Source organism: Chelon labrosus (assembly GCF_963514085.1).
Source record: "Chelon labrosus genome assembly, chromosome: 7".
Classification (NCBI taxonomy): Eukaryota; Metazoa; Chordata; class Actinopteri; order Mugiliformes; family Mugilidae; genus Chelon; species Chelon labrosus.
Window position 1 is genome coordinate 1,106,667 of NC_140343.1, and position 23,228 is coordinate 1,129,894.

Below are 23,228 nucleotides of genomic sequence, written 5' to 3' on the forward strand. Positions count from 1 at the left end.
GGAGAGGGAGACACACCATGATGAACCCGAGGAGCCCGAACCCGAGGAGCCCGATGGCTGCAGTCTGTGAGTTCACTTTTACGCGTCCAGATTAAAGTTCAGTTTTTAGATTCATTTAATGTCAGGGATGTGTAAAAAGGTGAATAAAAGTGAACTTAAGTTAAAAACAAACTAAATGAATCGACCCGTTTTTATTTAATCAGCTGTTTATCTCGGTCACACCGGGACATGCGCGCTCAGACCGCTGCTCCACATCTGGAGCACGAGGAGGTGGAGAGGAATGATATCACTCTCAGCTTTCATATCATATAATAATAGGCCGTAGTTGTGGTGGTGGTGGGGTGGTGGTGGTGGTGTGGGGTGGGGTGGGGTAGGAGAAACGTGCGGGGAAACCCCTGCGCGTAAAGTAGGCCCACGACGCGGCTTCGCTTCAGATCAGAGGAGGATGAACCGGAGCAGAGTTCTCAGAGTTTTCTGGATTCTGGAGGCGATCAGTGAGTTTAAGGACAGAGTGGACAGAGAAATGATCAGTGACATGTTAGTTTAGAGCAGATTAACTCTGACAGAGTCAAGACCTCATGGTTTTAGAGCTGGGGCGTTCCTCCGTGTGTGTGTCTGCTGAGCTCTGCTCCAGGATTACTATACATCAAGAAATGGATTTAACTGTAATGAACCGTTTTTTATGTAAATGCAGTAAATGCTCCTGTTACTCGGTTTATTCTCTCGGTTTAAAGTCCAGAGAAAATGTTTTAGGTTTTTTTTTTTTGTTGCTCTCAGACACAAACTAAACCTGATGGAAACGAGCTGCAGCATGAAAAATGATTCAGCCATTCCTGGAAATATCCTCTAACGAACGGATGGGCCCTGGGGGGTATGGGGGCTACGGGGGGTACGGGGTACGGGGTGGAGGTGTCGGGGTCTCTCCTGATGCTCCTCGTGTTCTTTGTTTCTCAGAGTGAAGCTCAGTCCTCTGGTTGTGGTTGTGCTGCTGTGTACTCAGCTTTTGTCTGTTCTGTGTTTCCTTGTAGCTCTTTCTGTTGGTTATTTTAGTTTTCTCTGTGTAATTTTATTGCACCTGTTTTCTTTTTTTAATGCTTGTTGCCTCTGGTTTCTTGGTTTTCTTGTCTTGTGGTTTGGCAGTTAGCGACTGAGCAGTGCCAGTAAGCGTGAAGTGGATTCATGTGTGTCAGTGTGTGGCTGATGTACACGAGCGTGGGAACCCCCAGCTTCACCTCACATCACCCTGGTCATGTTAGGCAACCATGGGTGACATGAAATAAAATGTGTTATTATTATTATTATTATTATTATTATTCATGGAGTTAGACGCTCGCTGGTCGTTTTAAATGTTTCCTGTCTGACTCTGTTCAGACCGGAGCTGAGGGTGGAAGCAGCTCATTAATTTTCCAGTCACCTGTTGTGGAGTTCAAACGCCCACAGAGCCACAGCAGTGAAAGCAGGCGTCTCTCTGCAGCTCTCAGATGAAGTTGTTGTCGACTTCCTGTTCTCTAACTCCAAAGAGACTCTGCTGTCTGGTTCACGGTGTTGTGTCGTCCATGTTTCAGGTTTTTGGACTCTGATGATGCTGATGATTCAAACTGCAGCAGCTTTATCATCGTCTTCCTTAAACTGCAGCGTCTCTCAGCTTCCTAATGGACACTTCTTATACCAACTGTCTCAGACGCCCACCTCAGGCAAATGTGACACGTGCTGGGAGGATCAGAATGTAAGTCAACCCTCTGAAGCCACCGTGTGTTCATTGGCTGTATCATGACTGACGGTGAGAAAGTGAACATTTAGAGAGGTTTCCATTAGAGGAATGTTGAGGAAAGCTCTCCAGATTTATCATCCGGCACATTTTTGGTTCATTTCAGATCCATCAGGTACCAGGTTACCATAGGTTACCACAGGTTACCACAGGTTACCTAGATACACCAGATTTGTCTAAAGACTAAAAGCTTCTGGGCTGTTTTGGAAGAAAGTTGACCACAAAGAGACATAAGACGATCACAACAGACACAGGACGATTATAAGACAATCATAAGAGACCCAAGACTGTCACAAAGAGACAGAAGAGGATCAAAATAAGACATAAGATGATCACAAGAGACTTAAGACAATTGCAAAGAGGCATAAAATAACAGACATAAGATGATCATAAGAGACAGAAGACCACAACAAACAGAAGACCTATCACCTTTACCTGAGTCTGACTTCATAACAAACCATTCTGTTTATGTTTCTTCCAGAAAACGGTGCTTGTCCGGGACTCAGAGTTTTATCCAGACATCGTCCAGAGTGTCACTGATCACTCCATCGTGATGACAGACTGCCATGATTACCTGCGCTACACCTGGGAGTGTAACGGGGTAAAGAGACCTTCATTTAATTAAACCGTGACATTAATCAACAGAGAAAACGTTAAAACTCTGATTTCATCTTCTTCTACTGAATCAGTTCAGGCTTAGAGACAAAGATGTTCTGTTTCTGGTAGATGTGATGCTCCACAGCAGCAGAACATCTTCGTCTATAAAGTGATAAATTCATCACAGCAACAATTTACTAATTTACAGACTGGCCGATGTTAGAAACATTAAGTTTTATGTGAAAGGTTTGAGTTTAATGTCAGATTGTGTTTGAGGTTGTGACGCAGTTTAGTTTAAAATAGACACAACAGACGCGTCCACAGCTCAGTCTGATGCTAACGCTAGCAACAGGCTACAGAACATGCCCAGACATGTTCTCTATCTACGCCAGGTCCAGACGAGACCCCGGCACTAAACCAAAGTGACGGTTATTTGATCATAATCTGTGACGACAACTGTTTTATGATTTACTTCCTCTTCTTAGGTGGCGGAGGAAACGTCCTGCAGAGGTGAGAACATTGCAGCGATGGCAACACTAAACCACAACGTGATGCGGTTTCAGTGCCAAACCTCTATCTCTTGAAACATTAACATGCCTGCTTTCACTCATTCTGCAGCTTCAACCATCTGAGGCTGGTTTAATAAAATAAAAGCTAAACTAAACGTGTTCTCTTCTGACTCTCTTCCAGTGAACTGCAGCCTCTTTATCACCACACGCCACACACCGTCATGTAAGTGTCTGTGGTTTCTGTCACAGCGCATCTCAATGTTATGATGAGATCAGACGATCAGATCTGAATTTATAAAATGGTCTCGCAACTGTAACTTTCTGAAGTCAGCCTTGTTCTCCACTCTATAGCTCTGTCTCACTTCCTGTATGCTGGTAACCCCCCCCCCCCCCCCCCCCCCCGACCACCACCCTCCCCACCCTTATTGTGCTCCACCTTTTCTTGTAAGACAAACTTGTTTTTGCTGATTCAGGATGAGTGACAGTGGGTGCACAGCTTTAGAGGAAACCACCGTGATATTAATTCTTGGCAGGGATCTGTCAACACTTCTTTTGTCGATGATTTAATGTGGTATTCTAGGTAAGAATGCAGCAGAGCCACGTACCTCACCTCTTATCGCTCAGATATCAGTGAGATCTGAGGCGTCTCCGTCCTTCAGACGACTGCAGAACTTTAAAATGGAAAATTTCTCTTTATTTACGACAAGACAGAAATCAGATCCTAAGAATCTAGTCAGTAGAATATTGTAGCAGCTGCTGTCTCTAATGGATCTCTACCTACCGCTGGATCAGAACCATCAACAGCTGCTTGTTGACTTGGAGACATGATCCAGATGTTGGAACAAGATGGAAAGACTCTCACACGTTAAGATCTGATTTATTTTAGAGAAGGAAGGAAGGAAGGAAGGGAGGAAGGAAGGAAGGAAGGAAGGAAAAGAAGGAAACAGGAAGGTTTTATTCCCTCAGGACGGAGTTAGTGTCAGGAACTGAACATATCTGAGGACCTTCTGAGGGACAGGTCGTCCGTCCTTTAGACTGTCTTTACGTCTCTTTAGGGACGTCATCTCTTAAAACTACGTTGTTTCTTGGGACGTCCCAAGATGGGACTGAACGTCTTATAATCCACCAGGCTGGATTATCATGATCTGGTTGACTTTTGTCCTGAATGCCACTGAACTAAGATGGACCAGTATGAGTTCCAGTGGTGATGCTAAGCTAGGCTAAACACTTTTGTCTCATCTTTGTCTCTCAGGGCTCTGCTTCTCCAGTTCTCTGTGTGTCAGTGAGTTGGTTGGAGGTCTTCTCATCGGTCTTCTCATTGGTCTCATCGCTCTGGGTTTCATCATCTGGTTTGTCTGGATGAAGTGCAAGAGAAGAAGATCTTCAAACATCCCACCGTCTCCCACAGAGCTGGAGCCCATCCAACAAACACAAAACAACTCAACGGAGGGAGGAGAAAAACTCAATGGTGCAATGGTTTGAACTCTTATGTACAATAAGAATAATTTGTATATATTTGTGTAGATTTGTATTGATATATATATATATATGTATGTAATAATAATATGTAATAAAAATATTTTTAACATATATTTTTTATAACATATTCTAAAGTTAATTTTAGAAGTAACGATAAAAAATATCTAAAACAATGATAATACAATTTATATAAAAATATTTTTATTTAAAAAGTGATGTTTGCTGACGGCTGTGAGTAAATAATGATCTGTTAATATTAGGATCAGTTTAGAAGAAGAAGTTAAAAACAGTCCAGTCTGTTTTTACCTTTTAGGACCTTTTTAAACTATAAATATCAAACTTTTTATGAGCTGTTGTTACAGATCAGATTGTGAACCAACACGTCTGATCTTTAGTTGTGGTGCTCATGAGCTAACTGCTAAAGTGCTAGCCATACAAACTAGCTTGCTGTTGCTGCTGCTGAGCTGTTAGCCAGCTAGCTAATAACTGCTTGCAGGACTAGGGTTTATCTGAGAATTTATTTTATGGGTAAATCGTCAAAAAGAAAAAAGCTGCAGCTCCACCTCAGTGACCGTTGCTGAATCAGCTGAGAGCCTGGAGGAATTAGTTTGTTGACGTTTGTTGTTCGTTAGAATCGTAGAGCCTTGTGTCATCTGATGCTACTTCCCTTAAATATCCAGATAAGATGTTTGTGTTCAGCCCTTAAAAGGACAGACTCAGGGGAACACGAGTGACATTCACTGAGAAACACCTTCACTCGTTCTACAAGTTTAACTACAATCCTCTGAGGACTTCCCCCGAGGATTCCCCGTCCACACCCAGACTAAGATAAGATAACAACTAGATCAAGCAGTGCTGCTTAAAAGCCTTTGTACCCTTCAGAGTTTTAAATCTACCTTTATGACTAAAATACTAAATCCCAAGTCCTAAAAGTAGACAAAGAGACCCCAATATTACATATCAGGTCCACCACTTCAACATCTCATTTAAACCAAACTATTCTACTTTGGTCTCATCTGTCCACTAAACATTGTCCCAATAGTCTTCTGTCTTGTCCACATGATGTTTAGAAATGTTCTTCTTGGAGAGCAGTGTCTTTGTCCATCACACCATGGTTGTTCAGTGGATTCATCAACATTAACATCAGCCAATGAGAGAGAGGCCTTTAGCTGCTTAGAAGTTCCCCTGGGTTCCTTTGGGACCTCTCAGACTATTATGGAGTGATCTTTGTTGGTGGACCACTCCTGTGGAGGGGAACAGTCGTCTTCAGTCTGTCTGACTGTGGACTATTTGTGGGTTCCAAACTCTTTAGAGATGGTTCTGGAACCTTTTCCAGCCTGATGAGCAACAACAACTCTTTCTCTGAGCTCCTCAGAAAGCTCCTTTGTCCACAAACATGTGTTGTGAAGATCAGACTGAGACAAATCCCTGATTTATTGAAACTAAACCAGGAACTGAACCACACCTGAGTCTCATTACATTGATGGAGACACTTCTGAACACATGGACTCTGATTGGATCCTAGAGGAGCTCCTCTCTGATATGTAATATTGGTGTATTTTACTGGATAAATAAACACGTTATAATATTTCTGTCAGTATTTATCAGATACAGTCGTAGGCGGCTGTGTTTTATTTCATAGACAGATAACGACTACCAACCAGCCGCCGCTCCCACACCCACGCCAGCGCTGATAAAATCTTGATTTCGTAACCTCAGCGTCGTCTCAATCAAAACACAGCAGCTATTATCTTTACTCAGCCTTCTGGATATGTTCCCTGGTTTATTTACTTTTAGAAATGCATATAGCCAAAATAATTTGACTTCATTTACAGAAAAAAAAAAATTACAAAAATAAACCCTCTCCTGTCAAAAGTGAAAACAGATTTCTACAAAGTTAGGGTAATTAATTAAAAATATATAATGTAGTGAATACTTTAATCAGACTCCAGGTTCAAGGCAGCAGCTCTAACTGTTATATAAGTCTCTATTTCAATGTACAAACAAGAATAAATATAGTTATATAATCCTACTGTGGAAGTGGATATAATAATAATAATAATAATAATAATAATAATAATATATATTTGATTATCTATGTGATATTAAGACTCGGTGAATGAACGTTCAGTGTTGGGATCCATCCCCCCAACAAAAGATGATTTTTATTTCCTGTTTTCTAATAAACTCCCTGGCCACTTCATTAGGTACACTGGCCACTTCATTAGGTACACCAGTTGATGTAGAAGCAGCGTCAGAAAGGTGGTGATTGACCTGATGATGATTGTGGAGGATGGAGTTAAACTGGATTGATTTGAGGAGATGATCCATGTTTTAGAACCAGCTACAGTTCAATAGATCTACACAATGAAAACACAGTAGAATCAACATCTCTCTCAGTTAGTAGAAACTAAAGCTGAACACCAGAGTCACTGCTGTACCTAATGAAGTGGCCAGGGAGCGCTGTTTTCTGTGTCGTCGTGTAACATCTCAACAGGAAAAAGGAAAATCATGTTTAACATCCAGTTTGTTTTCTGAACACGACACTGACGTTATATCTGATGAATGAACCGTTTAGTTTTATCTCTTTATTCTACTAACAATCATTTTATATCTTTATATCATCTGGTGCTGGTTTAGTTTTGGGCTTTTTGTTTGAAAAGTTGTAGAACAGTGAGTCAGTGATGATGGACAACAAACATGGTTCAGTTTCTGTCAGATTAAATAAAAAAAGACAAAATGAGTTAAAACGGGCTGTTTTTATTATTATTAATTATTAATTATAATAATAATTTTATTTGCTCTGATTTTATGTTGAAGAACAAGTCGTTGTGATTGGTTCTTCTCATCAGGCCTCATTCTTTGTTAACAGAATTAACTCTTTATTTTTGTTAATGAAGTTAAAAACCCTTAACTCCTCCACTGCCACGGATCCAGAGGATTGATTGATGTGCATGTAGTTCATCTATGTGCTTTTATTCACCATTATTTCTAAATATGCTTAATAAAATCATTTTAAATTACTTTGTCTTTTTGATTGAAATCATTTCAGTTTCAGTTTTATGATGGAAAAGGTCGTCCAGTGGTTTATAATTTATAATCAGGTCAGAAAGTCTCACTCTCACGTTTTCATCATTTCCAGGTAGAAACGTTTATTAGATTTTACTGATTTATAAAATATTCTTCTTCTTCTTGTTGAGATGGGGATGTTTTAGGTGAGACGACTGGAGGAGTTATGTGTGAACATCAGCTAATACAGACGCTTCCCTAACGTTGTGATGTTTAGATGCAGAATCGTTCTCGGCTCCTCAGTCTGAGTCTGAAACAACGGAGGAAATAAAAACTCCTGGAGGAGAAGAGAAGCTACATGATACATGGATGAAGAGAGTCAGGTATAGATGAGATAGCATAGCCTAGCTTAGCTTAGCTTAGCATAAAGACTGGAGACAGTGGAAGTAGTCTGGCCTTGAAGACGGAGGACGAAGCATTCATGGATATTTGACTTTCTGCCAAACTGAAGGAGGGAAACTAATGACGTCCAGTGTGTTGCTGCTGCAGACGACAACAACACAATCTGTGACTCACTTCCTGTTTAAATGTCAGCTTCACAAACCTTCACAAAAAACTTTCCTTCATTTTCCTGCAGGAAAACACTTCTACGACCCTGATCGGATAAAACTGAGATGTTGACATCCACTCAGGACGAGAGGATCTGAGCTACTTGTTTCCATTTTCTCATTTCGGGAGGAAAATATTTATTAGACTTACAATAAACTATAAACACTTGAGGTCACCAGGCTCTCTACAGCAGCAGCAGCAGCAGCAGCAGCAGCAGCACATCTGACCTGGAGCACTGGTGTCAGGTTTACTGAGCTCAAACCTAACGAGTCGACCTGCGGTTCAGATGATTAGACGCTAAAGTGTTTTGTTATAAAACAGAGCTGAGTGTTTTATGAAGTCAATTACATGAATGAATGAGCTTCAGATTGTTATAGTTACCGTCTATTATCACATCAGCTGTGACTCAGTGAAGCGTTATCTAAAGAGAAACCTCTGAGGCTCTGCCGCTCCCTCGTATGGAAGTTTACTTTACACCCTGAAGCGTGTCAGATGACATAACTACTGAAGCAGCTTCCGACACGCTGAGGTCAACAGCTCTGCTTTATTTGCAGATCAAGAGTTATTTATTTATTGTCTGAAGAGGCTCTTAAAATAGCAGTTTGTTTCCAATTAAACCAGAAAAAGTGACCTCAGCCAGTCATGATCTGAGCAGACCGGACTACGAGCTGCTGCTGAGTCTGTTCATCTTCAGCTCCTAAATAAACCCAACGCGTCTGAGTCACGTCGTGGACATCGCTTTAAAAATGATCAGTCAGTCATTCAGTCACTTTCTGAAGAGAATCACCAGCGCAGGGAGGACGGAGGACGGAGGACGGAGGACAGAGGATGGAGGACAGAGGACGGAGGACGGGGGACAGAGGACAGAGGACAGAGGACGGAGGACGGAGGACGCCTCGTAGAGGTTTTAATTTGACAGCTTTAGATTAAAGATTAAACTTGTGCAAATATGTGCGCCCCACCCCAGGTCACCTGTAAATAACAGAGCTCATAAAGCTCTGACAGGTGCAGCAGCGTCTGCAGGTGCTTCATTCTGCTGCTGATTCCCTGGACTGGTTTGGGGAGTTTCTCTAACAGGGCTAACCCCCACAGGCACCTGGTCGCCTGCAGGGGATGTTCTAAAAATAGCACTTGTCGCCATGAGCGCCTCTAAAAATTGTATTTAATTGTGTCGCTGTTCTTTTTATATCAATAATACTTGCATTACTGTACAGTTGAACATGGTATTATTTAATATAAAATCATATATATGTTATGTTTTCTGTTTATATGAACTCTGACCTCGTCTGGTGTCAAAGTTCAACATCACGCGCAAGACAAACCGCCATCTTTGTTTGTACCGACGTATGGAAGCGGCCGCGGCTACGCTGAGGAGCTAGATGAGGGTCAACAACAGAAACACATGGAAGAGAAGCTAAAGATAACGTACCATGTTGTGGGACGTCCCAGTGAGTGGGAGGAAGCCTTCTTTTTTACCGCAGTAAAAGAAACGTGCGTATATCTCATTTATGGGGTTGCTGTGGCAACGGCAAAGCGGCACAACGAGGAGAGACGTAAGGGAAGCACCATTTAGCTAAACGGATGTTTTTAGTGAAACGCCATGTTCTAAAAGTTTGTTCTAAAAGTTTGTTAAAATGCTACAGATTTGTACAAATGTGAAATGATTCATTTAAACATGTGAAAGAATGTGTTTCTTTAATATCACATTACTGGTGGTTTGTACAGACGTGGGACAAAGTTCATGATTTGTTCAAAAATGTCATAAAGGTGTTAATATGAACAAAAATCAAACAGGTGACTTTAAACAAAGTGCTGCAGATGTGCTCCTTCATACAGAGCAGTCTGGAAAGAGAGATGAGTCAGAGACGTGTGATAATAGCTCAAATGTTGAAACTGAATGATAGGAACAAAAATAATAATAAATGTTTTAAATAATTAGGTTTCTACCGTGTAAATCATTACTAATATTTATTGTGAGGATTCATTAACAACATTATGATATAACAGCAACCACTAACTTGAGCAGACAGCTTTATTATTATTATTATTACTGTTCTTCTTATTAAAGGTGAACTTTGTGACTGTGTTATTCAGTAGGTTTGTATCAAAGCCCTTTGAATTACTCGCTACCTGTGAAGAAGCTCTCAGTTTCAAAAAGGCTGGTGAGCCCTGCTCTGCTCTAGAAGCTAAATGTCAAGCAGTTAAACTTCCTGAATGAAAAACAACTACCTTTAAACTTCAGAGGCTTCCCTGGAGGATGACTCAGCTTCCTTGTTCTGACCTTTTCTCGTGAACCGACAGCGTGCGCTGCAGGCAGTCTGTTGTGACGATTTAGGAAACTATCTGTGAACTGTGATTCTTTGAAACTAAATTTCTCATTGTCCTCTGGACACACACAAGCGGTAAGCAGAGCGCTGGCCTCCTGTAATGATGCTCTGCATCACGTACCGTAAGGTAAAGCCACCATCTCACTTCCCATCATTGATCAGCTGCTGTGGTCGGGTTGCTATGGCAACGCCTGCATACGGGATATGTTAAATAGTGCGCTCGACTTGTTTATAATAAAAAAAAAAAAAAACAACAACACAATTTTAACTCTAAAACACATGAAAGCATTATTAATTGATTAAATATTTCTTTCTCTCGTAAGTGACCATGGTATAAGCGGGACAATGCCCTGGGAGGTGTCCATCAACAGAAATGTTAGAATCATGTGGGGAGGCAGGACTTTACTTTACTTTACTCTCAGTTTAAAAAAGCTCGTCTTGACGACTGAACTAATCTGCTGGAGTCAGATTTAAAGCTGGAGTCAGAACTCCCGCCGAGGTTTCTTCCAGCAGGGCGCCAGTAGGAGGCTGGGGGGACGATGACAAAACCATCTCAGAACCAGGGTCCAGGTGATAGAGAGTCAGTTTGGTTTTATTTAGTTTCAGGACGTTTGCCTCCATCCATGACTGTACATACTTCAGACTATAACTGAGAGATGTTGATCCCCCCCCCCTTGGTGTAGTTCCCCATCATCATGATGAGATGTCAGCCTCTCAAGGTATTGAAGGTGTTTTTTTTTTTCTCAGTGTTCACTGTTCAGTTCTTCCTGTTCACAGAATGAGTCCTCCACAGCTCTCTAAGAAACATTCACCACGACCCACTCACTGTTCTTGGTGATGGTGGTGGTTTGTCTTTAGGTGGTTGTCTTTTTTTATTTTATTCAGGTCAGCATGTGCTCACATTAATCATTTTAAAGGAATAAGAAAAGGAAAGATGTGTGCCCCAGATTTAGCAGAAGCTCATTTCCATGTGTAGTCCTCCATGTAGTCCTACCTCATGTACACACTCAACCTAGAGCTGAACAGTGAGTACAAGTACTAGCACTCAGAACCACACCACATCGAGCTCTGGAAGAAATAAGAGACCACTGCAAAATGATCAGTTTTGCTGGTTTTTCTACGTATTTATTAAAATGAACATTTCTGTTTCATTCTATAAAGTGCTGACAACATTTCTCTCAAATTTAAAATTCAAATATTACCTTTTAGATCATTTATTGGCAGAAAATGACGACTGGTCACAATAACAAAACAGATGCAGTGTTTTCAGACCTCGAATAATGTAAAGAAAACATTTCTTCAACAACACAACACTAATATTTTAACTTAGGAAGAGTTTAGAAATCATTATTGGTGGGATAATCTCAATCTTTAATCACAGCAGTAGGTTTTTTATAATCTTCCTCATAAAATAAGATTTGGTTCAGGTGATCAGCTGATCAGTGTCTCAGTCAGTAGAATGAGGAGGCTTGTGTAGGAATCGAACAAACACTGGGCTGGTCTGGCTGCCGTAGATGTAGAGATGCTGATTGAAGAGACATTGGTGGTCTCTTCATGTTTTCCAGAGCTGTATACTGTACATGCTGTGTGCACCGTGCACGCTGCAGGGCACATACAGAGGAAGATAAGTATCTGATGCGCCGCTGATTTAGCAAGAATGGAGCGGTCCAGCAGAGGTTCATCACAGGGACACTTCAACTGGATCTAAAACAAGAATCCAGATCTGTTTGGAGGAGTGGACCTCAGTCTCTTCTGCAGTGAGTCCAGACCTGGTCCAGAACCATAGGAGACGTCTGATCTCTGTGCTAAATATTAAGTTCCGTTTTTCTAGTGTATCAAACACTTATTTCATGCAATATAATGCAAATGAATTATTTATAAATCATACAATGTGATTATCTGGATTCTTGTTTTAGATCCCGTCTCTCCAGTTGAAGTGTCCCTATAATGAACCTCTGCTGGACATGTCCATTCTTGATAAATCAGCGGCGTATCAGATACTTCTTTTCACACTGTATGTGCCCTGCAGCGTGCACGGTGCACACAGCAAACCACCACCAACACCAACACCAACACCACCAACACCCACAACAGTGGGTGGTGGTGAATGTTTTTCTCAGAGAGCTGTGGAGGACTCATTCTGTGAACAGGAACAACTCAACAGTGAATACTGAGAAAAACCCACCTTCAATACCTTGAGAGGCTAACGTCTCATCATGATGATGGTGAACCACACCAAGGGGTCTCTTGTTTAAGAAATGTTTTCTTTTCATTATTCGAGGTCTGAAAACACTGCATCTGTTTTGTTATTGTGACCAGTCGTCATTTTCTGCCAATAAATGATCTAAAAGGTAATATTTGAATTTTAAATTTGAGAGAAATGTTGTCAGCACTTTATAGAATGAAACAGAAATGTTCATTTTAATAAATACGTAGAAAAACCAGCAAAACTGATCATTTTGCAGTGGTCTCTTATTTCTTCCAGAGCTGGATGTGGTGTGGTTCTGAGTGCTGGTACTTGTACTCACTGTTCAGCTCTAGGTTGAGTGTGTACATGAGGTAGGACTACATGGAGGACTACACATGGAAATGAGCTTCTGCTAAATCTGGGGCACACATCTTTTCTTTTTCCTTTAAAATGATTAATGTGAGCACATGCTGACCTGAATAAAATAAAAAAAGACAACCGCCTAAAGACAAACCACCACCCACCAAGAACAGTGAGTGGGTCGTGGTGAACGTTTCTTAGAGAGCTGTGGAGGACTCATTCTGTGAACAGGAAGAACTGAACAGAATACTGAGAAAAAAACACCTTCAATACCTTGAGAGGCTGACGTCTCATCATGATGATGGGGAATCATGGGGGGGGGGGGGGGGGGGGGTAACAACATCTCTCAGTTATAGTCTGAAGTATGTACAGTCATGGATGGAGGCAAACGTCCTGAAACTAAATAAAACCAAACTGACTCTCTATCACCTGGACCCTGGTTCTGAGATGGTTTTGTCATCGTCCCCCCAGCCTCCTACTGTCGCCCTGCTGGAAGAAACGTAAAGTCCTACCCCCCCACACATGATTCTGAGAAGATAACTCATCTTATTTCCTCTCATTTAGACCAACTCTAACTCTCTGTACATCAGACTGAACCAGACTGATCACATGACACCGGTACTGTCACCCACTCTACTGTAGGATTCAATTTAAAATGTTTATACTAGTTTATAAGAGTCTTGTCTGAACTAATTCCTAGTCTGTGACCACCAGATCAACAGTGGACTGGTCCAATCACAGACGAGCTCTGATGTCATCAGTCCTGACTCGAGGTCCTCAGGTTAAACTCGTCCTCTGAACTAAATCTAAACGTTTCATCTCCTCTTTACTTTGACCTGCTGTGAGTTTATTTTATTTTACACATTAAGGCTGAAAGCTGAAGAACGGAGCAGCTCAGTTCATATTAAAGATGGCGCTTTATTGCATATTCAACTTGTGAAACATTTAAAACAAGATAAGAATCAACACGAGAGCCAAACGTCACGTTTCCATTAAAACCGGGGACGTCACAAAGTCTCCCATTAAAACCACAGCACACGGAGGAGTCTCTGTCTCTGTCTGGTCTGGTCTGGTCTGGTCTGGTCTGGACTGGTCTGGACTGGTCTGGTCTGAGCAGTCAGTCAGTCAGTCAGTTTCAGGTGTGAATACCTCGGGTCCTCCTTCAGTCGGCCTTCAGGGCGTAGAGCACGTCGTCCTGGCTGACGTTGAGGCGGACCCGCTGCAGGACGTCCAGGCGGCTGGGCTCCAGCAGCAGCAGCCTGCAGGCCCCCAGGCGCCGGCACACGGCCAGGCCCTCGGACACGCTGATGGGCTGGAGACCCTCCACCCGACACAGAGCCTGGTGCTGCACGAACACCTGACAGACAAAACCCAGGACACGGTGAATATTCATCTACGAACACGTTTAAAATCTGATCAAATATAAACGAAGAGGAAACGTTCACATTCAAGTCTCATCTAAGAACTTTACTCAGCGGTTCCTGTTCCCAGGCTTTCATTAGACCCCGTCTCTTTTTTTGTGTCTTAATAAAATACATAATTATGAAAATCAAATATACACGAATATATGATTTAGCGACAGCAGCAGCCTGTCCACTTCATCTACATGAGACTAAACATAAAGCACCAGTCTAACTTTGCTAGCTAGCTCTTCTAAAGCTAAGCTAGGTCACGTTGCGTCTGAGTCGCTTCCTTCAGGTTTTGACCGACTCTCTTTAAATCATTTTAAATCTCCGTCGTCTAAAAAGTCACGAGCACAAACATCAGGTTATAAAAAGTGGAGGTGACGTAAAAGTTTTAAAAGCGAACAACACAAATGACGTCACATGCAAAAATGTTTGACTGATCATTAGACGCTGGCAGGCTGCTGCAGCATTAACACTGCTTCACACTACATGAAGGTCTTGACCTCTGACCTCTGACTGACACAGCGTGGACGATGGATTAGCATTTAGCATTTAGCTAAAACTTTCCATAGATGTAGCTCCTGGAATAAATCCGTCCTGTTTAATCTGTAACGTCTGATTCAACCTTTTAAATGATCGAGAGCAGCAGCTGATCTGTGTTGATCCAGAAGCTTCACTAAAGACACAAACACTCTGATTAATGTTTAATCTAAAGACGACAGATTAAAAGCAGACAAAAATGCAGTGAGGATCAAAAATGTCTGTCAAGATTAACACCAGAGTTCCTTCCACTAATAAAAGTATAAATAGTTTCAGTCGTTTGTCACGAACAAAAACAAGGAACTTCAGAGTTTTCAGAGACGTCAGTCGACACAGACTGAAAGGAGGTGAACAGTCTCTCACTGTTAACCACAGACCACATCCTTGTAGATGAACTCGGAGCTTTAAGTAAAAAAAAAAATCATTTTTTTCGATTGATTTTTTAGCTGAACAGAGACGGAGATGATCTACAATCTAAAATATGACTTTTAGAAATTAAAGGTCTGTGAAAATGGAGATTAGAGCTTTAAGTACAGGAAGTAAATAACAACGAGCTAAAGAGATTTTGTTGAATAAAGTTTGAACCGCTACAGATTTAACACACCATACACGATCAGCCACAACATTACAACCACTGACCACTGATAACATTTAAACCATCTTGTGACAGTTCAGTGTTCTGCTGGGAAACTTCTGGACCTGGCATTCATTGGTGTGGATGTTACTTAGACATGTAGCACCCACCTAGACCAGACCAGGCACCCCCACCCCATAGCAATGACACTCCTTGATGGCAGCAGCCATCCCCAGCAGGATGCAGCCTGACACAGACACACACACAAAAACACTTTAGGAACAACTAAAAAAAAAACATGAAGAACAGCACAAGGTGTTGACCTGGCCTCCAGATTCACTAGATCCCAAACTGATCAAGTATCTGTGGATTGATCCAAAGAGGCCCCTCCCCTCAAAGACCCCCCCACTAACAACAGGACACCCTCAGAAGGACCATGTCCATTCTCTGATGAGTCACCGCAAAGGAGACCTACACAATATTAGGAAGGTGGTCATAATGTTATGGCTGATCAGTGTATCTTTATAAATCCAGCTTAAATAGTCAGTGCCTCTCCAACCAAGATCCTCAGGTCACAGATTTAAATGTGCCTGATAAATAAAGTGACGTCTCTGATTCTTCTTCACCTGTTGGAACGTGGCCTCCTCTAATCCCAGCCTCCTAAACTCCGTGATGACGGCTCTGAGGAAGAGCTGCTCCTGCGTCGACGCGCACCTGAAAAACACACATCGGTCACTTCACCCGCCTCCGCCGCCTCCGCCGCTCCTCCGTGAATGATGCGACGAGAGTCTCACTTGATGGCGGTGACGTAGGCCGAGGAGAACATCTCGTTCAGCGCCTCCATCACGTGACTCATTCCCACCAGTCCCGTGGCGGACGGCTCGGCGGACGAATGCTCGCAGATCTCCGTCGCGCGCCGGCAGATGTCCAGACATCGGCGAGCGTCGCCGGACAGAGCGGCCACCTGTCGGAGGAAGGAAGAGGAGCACGGAGCGTGAGCGGAGCGGAGACGTGGCGGCGTGAAAGAACGCCGGCGGCTCGTCCTACCTTCCTGGACGCCAGCTGCAAAGCGTCCTCCTCGAAGGCCTTCACCTTGTTGAGCCGGGACATGATGATCTGCTGCAGCTGCTTGAAGCCGTACGGCTGGAACGACATCCGGGTCAAACCCTGGAGAAACAAAAACCAGCATCCGCCAAACTGTCTCAGATCAGTGTTTCCCACACAGAGACGAATCTGTGGCGGTGCACCACAGATTCAACACCGACCAAAAAAAATAAATAAAAAGATTCAACACCGACCGTCAAATATTGCGTTTCGTTTAGAGATGCACCGATTTATCGGCTGGTGACCGGAATCGGCCGATTTTCACGTGATCGGCCATGACCGGAGACCGGCCGGTCAGTCTGACATATGCCGATTTTTTGCCGGTCAAATGCGCTCGCATTTACATCGCGCAACATCAGCATCACACGCAGGCCAGCTGACAGTCTTGCCTGGGCCCGGGACGAGATAATCTTAGATACCCCCCCCCCCCCTCGCTCCACTGTGACCTTCTCTCTCTTCTCTCACCGGTAGCCTGACTCTGTCCCTCCGCTCCGGGACAGCGGGCCCCTCCCGCATCACTCTCTCTGTTACATGACTGCAGCTGGATCTCTCTCCTCTCTGACGGAGCTACCAAACTCAACTGTTTCTGTCAAAGATAACGTGTTGTGTCGGGTTTGTATACAAGCTAATGGACGTTAGCATTAGAGCTAGCCTGTTAGCTTACGTTACAAGGCGATATTTTATTATTATTATTTTTTTGTTGTTGTTATTTATATATTATTTTATTGCCATTACCTGTTTTCATACAGAAGTTTAGTTTGCTAAATACATCACATTTCTTTAGTTGGATACTGGATATGAAAAGAAAGAAATGGTTCTTCCACAACACTGCACTTTAGATGTGTGTGAACTTCCCACACCAGGAGTAATTTATATAGTTCTATTTTTATAGTGATAGCGATTATCTGTTCAAAAAATGTTCTATTAAAGAAAAGATAATATTAATATTCTATTAAAGAAGAGAAAATAAATCTTTGTGTGTGTTGTAAAGTGGTTAGAAAAAATGGAATCGGAATCGGTTAAAATCGGTATCGGCAGGTCAAACTCAATGAAAAATCGGAAATCGGAATCGGCCGGGAAAATTGTAATTGGTGCATCTCTAGTTTCTTTATTCTTTTTTTACGCTATTTAAAACACGCAGCGTATTCGTTCAGCTGCATTTCCTTTCCCTGCTCTCTCTCCGTCTCTCCGTCTCTCACTCTCTCCGTCACGCCTCCGTCTCTCTCTCTCTCTCTCTCTCTCTCTCTCTCTCACTCACACCTCCGTCTCTCTCTCTCTCTCTCTCTCTCTCACTCACACCTCCATCTCTCTCTCTCTCTCTCTCTCTCTCTCTCTCTCTCTCACTCACACCTCCGTCTCTCTCTCTCTCTCTCTCTCTCTCTCTCACTCACACCTCCGTCTCTCTCTCTCTCTCTCTCACTCACGCCTCCGTCTCTCACTCTCTCTCTCTCTCTCTCACTCACACCTCCGTCTCTCTCTCTCTCTCTCTCTCACTCACGCCTCCGTCTCTCACTCTCTCCGTCTCTCCGTCTCTCACTCACGCCTCCGTCTCTCACTCTCTCTCTCTCTCACACACACACACACACACACAGCCACACACACACACACACACACACACACACACACACACACACACAGCCTCTCACACACACACACACACACAGCCCCTCCCCTCCGTGCACACCACGTCTGTCTGGATTAGAGTGCGGATCGGGTCGCATTTTTCTGTCCGAGCCCGGCCCGCGTCCAACAGAGCAGTAACCGAACCCGACCCGAGCCCGACAGGCATTAAGATATTTATGTCCGAGCCCGACCCGGGCCCGACACAGTTAAAATCTATTTTTTTTCTCATATTAATGACACATGCACTTTTTTGTGTGTACAGCCCGCTTATTAAGCAACTGTAGGAAGGCGTTCGGAAATGTCAACAGATGAGCGCATCAGCCCGATGGATACCCGGGTCCTCTAGTCTGGACCATCTGTGCCCTCATGCCCTCATGCACATACCCTATCCAATCGTAGATGTAATTATGCCAGAGTATAGCAACAATGCTAATTTGCATCCACAGGCAGGTAACACAATTAGAGATGCCCCCCCGCGCTCCACTGTGACCTTCTCTCTCTTCTCTCACCGGTAGCCTGACTCTGTCCCTCCGCTCCGGGACAGCGGGCCCCTCCCGCATCACTCTCTCTGTCTCCTGACTGCAGCCGGATCTCTCTCCTCTCTGACGGAGCTACCAAACTCAACTGTTTCTGTCAAAGATAACGTGTTGTGTCGGGCTTTTATACAAGCTAATGGACGTTAGCATCAGAGCTAGCCTGTTAGCTTACGTTACAAGGCTGGTAAACGTTGGCTGCGCTGTTTCTAACCTACGTTCACTTTACTAGTCCCAGCTTCACCGTCACCACCTTTTTTTAAATATTTGTTAAGAAAATCTTTAAGGCCTCTATTTTCTTCTTCTCTTCTTCTCTTTTCTTTCCTTTTCTGAGCACCGGACTAATGCTGACCGGACATTTTGAGCGTACTGAACTTCAAATCAAACGGCAACATCAAATTTTGATCAGTGGCCAAACCATTTTTGTGTTGGGGTGGGGGGGTTCTTGACCACTATTTAAAGGACAATTAGGAAGAAAACAAATAAAAAGCTTTTATGTAACTCAAATATTTAAAAAAAAAATTTTTTCCACACCAGGAGTAATTTATATAGTTCTATTTTTATGGTGATAGCGATTATCTGTTAAAAAAATGTTCTATTAAAGAAAAGATAATATTAATATTCTATTAAAGAAGAGAAAATAAATCTTTGTGTGTGTTGTAAAGTGGTTAGAAAAAATGAAATCGGAATCGGCCAAAATCGGTATCGGCAGGTCAAACTCAATGAAAAATCGGAAATCGGAATCGGCCGGGAAAATTGTAATCGGTGCATCTCTAAACACAATAACATGATAAGACACAGGACAGGACAACAGATGACAATAAGAGCACATCACATGACAGGACATTACTGAGAAGATAAAAGTCAATGGTTTCAGACTGGTTTGGTTTCAACCGCTGCTTGAGGTGAGTTTTGAAGGTTCATAATGTGGGACACTGCCTCATGGAGAGAGGAAGACTGTCCCAGATCTGACTGGTCTTTATAGAAAGAGCATTTTGTCTGAAGGTTGTTTTTCTGTGTGGGACGTCCAAGTGCCCTCTAGAGGAGGGGCTGGTGTATAAAAGTAGAGTAGCATTATGAGTAAGGTCTGAACTCAGCTCAGATTCATTCTCTGCAGCAGGAAACGTGACTTCAGGTCTGCTGAGTTATTTTCATGCAAATGAGTTTATGAGAAATGCCAGATTAATGGTAATCTCAACCACAGATGCTGCAGAAGAAGAAGAACTGATGTGAAGCTTTGTAGGAGAAATCTGCAGATCAGATCAAAAGCAAAGACCACAGAGACAAACAGGTGGTGGCACAGAGCTCCAGTCTGACTGACAGCTTAACAGTTTAACCTCAGCTACAGATACAGAACCATCAGGTCCATGTTCCTGACCCTGGTCTCTGTGGACCCTGGACTCTCGTCTCTATAACCCTGGTCACCACGGACCCTGGTCTCTAGTCTCTATGGACCCTGGTCTCTAGTCTCTATGGACCCTGGTCACCATGGACCCTGGTCTCTAGTCTCCATGGACCCTCGTCTCTATAACCCTGGTCACCATGGACCCTGGTCTCTATGGACCCTGGTCTCCATGGACCCTGGTCTCTATAGACTCTGGTCTCTATGGACCCTGGTCTCCATGGACCCTGGTCTCCATGGACCCTGGTCTCTATGGACCCTGGTCTCTATGGACCCTGGTCTCCATGGACCCTGGTCTCTATAGACTCTGGTCTCTATGGACCCTGGTCTCCATGGACCCTGGTCTCCATGGACCCTGGTCTCTATGGACAGGTCAGACTTCAGTGTCAGTAACATTGTGTCTGATTAATTAGTGATAAACTAAAACATCTTCTAGATCAGAGAGTAGAAAACACCCTGATAGCAATGATATCATTCTGAACTCATTCAGCAACCCCTTGACTAGAACTGGACCAAGAGTTTAGAGAAATACCACAAAGGTTCTAGTAACAAGAGAACCAGGCCCACTCTCCATCTGGACATGTGGAGAACCAAAGAACCCAAAGTGTTCCACGTTGGGTTCTTACCTCTTGAAAGGGAATCGACTACAAAATCGACTATTAAATTGAGGCCCAGGTCTCAGATTCTATCAGTCCAGTCACCGTGTGGTTCATAGCTGATGTAGAATCATGTGATAGACTCTAAAGACTCATGAACGCAGCGTGGTCGTGACGTGAGCTCTCACCAGTCGGCTGGCCACCCTGTTGATCATGATCCTCTCCGGCAGGTCCATGGTGTTGGCGATGGTCAGGACCACCAGGCGGGCGTGGCGTCGCGTCGGCCAATCAAACAGGTTGTACATGACGTTCTGCTTCCTGGTCCACAGCAGGTCCAGCTGCAGGGAGGACGGGTCATGGTCACAGAGGTTAGACCTTTATTAACTCTGAACTAATCCACCTACAGCAGCTTAAAGAATAACGAGTTTAAGCAACAACACTGTCATAATCACTTTATTGTCAAGGTCTGCTTCTTTTATTTGGTCCATCATTTTTAAGTTTGAGTTTCAAATCAGTGGAAAAACAAAGAAACTGGAAAATATTCCAGATTTCAGACTAGACACTAGAATTCAGTTAATTAATCGATTTTAATTCCAGCTGAAATATTCCAGTATTAATCATGGACTGCATATAAAGACGCGTCTAATAGTCGTTGTTCTATTTCTGCCTTGGAGTGGACAAGTGGGAGGAGCTGGGGGCGGAGCGAGGGGTGCATCTGACAGAAAAAGAAAACGAAGAAGACAGAAGACAAATAAGACGACAAAGACGGCAATGAAGGTGATGGAGACAAATAAATGAAGACAATGAACGGCGAAGAAAAAGACAATTAAGGTGATGAAGAAGAAGACGACGACACTGAAGACAACGAAAGGTGAAGAAGATGACGAAGACAGAAAACCTGTCAGTGTCTCCAGATTAAGAGTGTCAGTCTAACCCAGGACACCTTGAATCATGTCCGTCTCTGAGGACGAGTGTCTTCCTCATAGCCTTTGTCGTCTTCTTCAACATCTTCTTTGACTCCTTCATCTTTCTTGTCGTCCTGTCCGTCTTCTTCATCATCGCAATCGTCTTTATTGTCTTCTGCTGTCTTCTTCACCTTTCTTTGTCTTCATTGTTGTCGTCCTATCCTTCTTCATTTTGTCTTAGTTGTCGTCTTCTTCATCACCTTAATTGTCTTTTTCTTTGCTGTTTGTCGTCTTCTTCATTTATTTGTCTCCATCACCTTCATTGCCGTCTTTGTCGTCTTATTTGTCTTCTGTCTTCTTCATCATCTTGACTGTCTTCTTCGTTTTCTCTTCATCTTCATCGTGTTTGACAGTATTTTGTAGTGATGCACGATATATCGGCCGCCGATATAATATCGGCCGATATGGTCATTTTTTTACACATCGGTATCGGTCAGGTGTAAAAATAGAGCCGATGTGAACAGGCCGATAATTATTCCTGTGTATTTGATGTGTGTGCAGAGCTAGTGAGCGGAGCTGAGCGGTGCGAATGTCCTGCTCCTCGCTCAGGTGGCTGTTCAGTCGGCCGCTCCTCCGCTCAAATTCACGTCAGGCCGCTCCGCTCAATTTCGCTCCCCGCTCCACCTAAAAGTCCTCCCCCGCTGCAGCGAAATCGCTCCACGCTCGCTCCAATTTAAAAGAGGGAGAAATAACCCTATCAGTTTCCTTTCTAAAATATTTCACGAACTCCATCTTGCCATGGCAATTTTTTTGAAAATGAACGGTTTTGGTTTTATTAGGAAGAAATTAATTCTGGGTGGATTTGGGCACGCGTCAGGCTGGTGGTGTGAGCGGTATCGGAGCGGAACAGAGCGCCCGCTCCGGCCTCTAAATTAACAAGCGCTCCGCGCTCCACCAAAGTTCCATCCGCTCCGCCCCTCGCTCGCTCGCGCTCCGCTCACTAGCTCTGATAGCAGTAGCTTTCTTCCGCTGCTTAGCATTAGCTAGTTTTTCATATTCTTTGTAGGCTTCGGGATGCTTGTTTTTTAAGTGGGTGATCAAATTGGTTGTGTTGAACGATTTGACACGAGCTCCCCCTCGCATCACCCGGCCTTCACAGTCATTACATACAGTATAGCGAGGAGTCATTACATACAGCATAGGATCCTCTTCAAAGACTTTGAAAAATGACCAAACAGACGACATCTCTGCTCAACTAAAGATTTTTCAATGTTTACAGAAAACAGTATCAGTCGTTTTATTTTGCTAAGTGGCTTTGGCCATTTTTTAGGCCTACTACTGTACCTTAAATATTTTTCAATGTTATCAGAATACAGTATCAGTCATTTCTGAAAATAAAATGCAAAAGTAAAAGAAAAAAATGATTTATTGATGATTAATGATTTTGATTATCATAAAAATGTGTTTCATATATATATATCGGTATCGGCCATAACAGCAATATTAACATCGGTTATCGGTATCGGCCAGAATTTTTACATCGGTGCATCACTAGTATTTTGTCTTATTTTTTTCCCCCGTTGTCTCTGAGGACTGATTACTGGTGGACAACACCACTTTCTTCCCGACATTCAACAGGAAGCGTCAATGCTTCGAGAAAAAAAACACAGAATTTCACACTTGAAATCCCCTGGCTCCC

The 23,228-nt window shown here is 43.1% G+C and overlaps 2 protein-coding genes across 3 annotated transcripts in view; one reads left to right on the top strand and one right to left on the bottom strand.

The window, feature by feature from the left end:
* Nucleotides 1-4,356, top strand: LOC311491099 (uncharacterized protein; the record flags this gene model as incomplete). The annotated part of the gene is made up of 6 exons (XM_084548968.1): nt 1-66; nt 1,566-1,726; nt 2,250-2,369; nt 2,851-2,875; nt 3,056-3,097; nt 4,127-4,356. Exons 1-6 carry the CDS (start codon nt 18-20, stop codon nt 4,354-4,356), a joined length of 627 nt encoding a protein of 208 aa, XP_084405094.1. The 5' UTR covers nt 1-17.
* The window catches only part of orc1 (origin recognition complex, subunit 1), a 27,415-nt gene continuing 8,288 nt past the window's right edge, over nt 4,102-23,228 (bottom strand). The window contains exons 13-18 of one of the 2 annotated variants that reach the window (XM_084548213.1): nt 20,813-20,962; nt 16,414-16,533; nt 16,161-16,330; nt 15,993-16,080; nt 13,996-14,203; nt 4,102-4,229 (exon numbers count right to left, since the gene is read on the bottom strand). In XM_084548213.1, coding sequence (XP_084404339.1) covers nt 14,009-14,203; nt 15,993-16,080; nt 16,161-16,330; nt 16,414-16,533; nt 20,813-20,962 — 723 coding nt within the window. In that variant the 3' untranslated portion in view covers nt 4,102-4,229; nt 13,996-14,008. Of the gene's footprint in view, nt 4,230-13,744; nt 14,204-15,992; nt 16,081-16,160; nt 16,331-16,413; nt 16,534-20,812; nt 20,963-23,228 lie in introns of those variants that run through there. The other variant, XM_084548212.1, reaches the window with a different exon arrangement.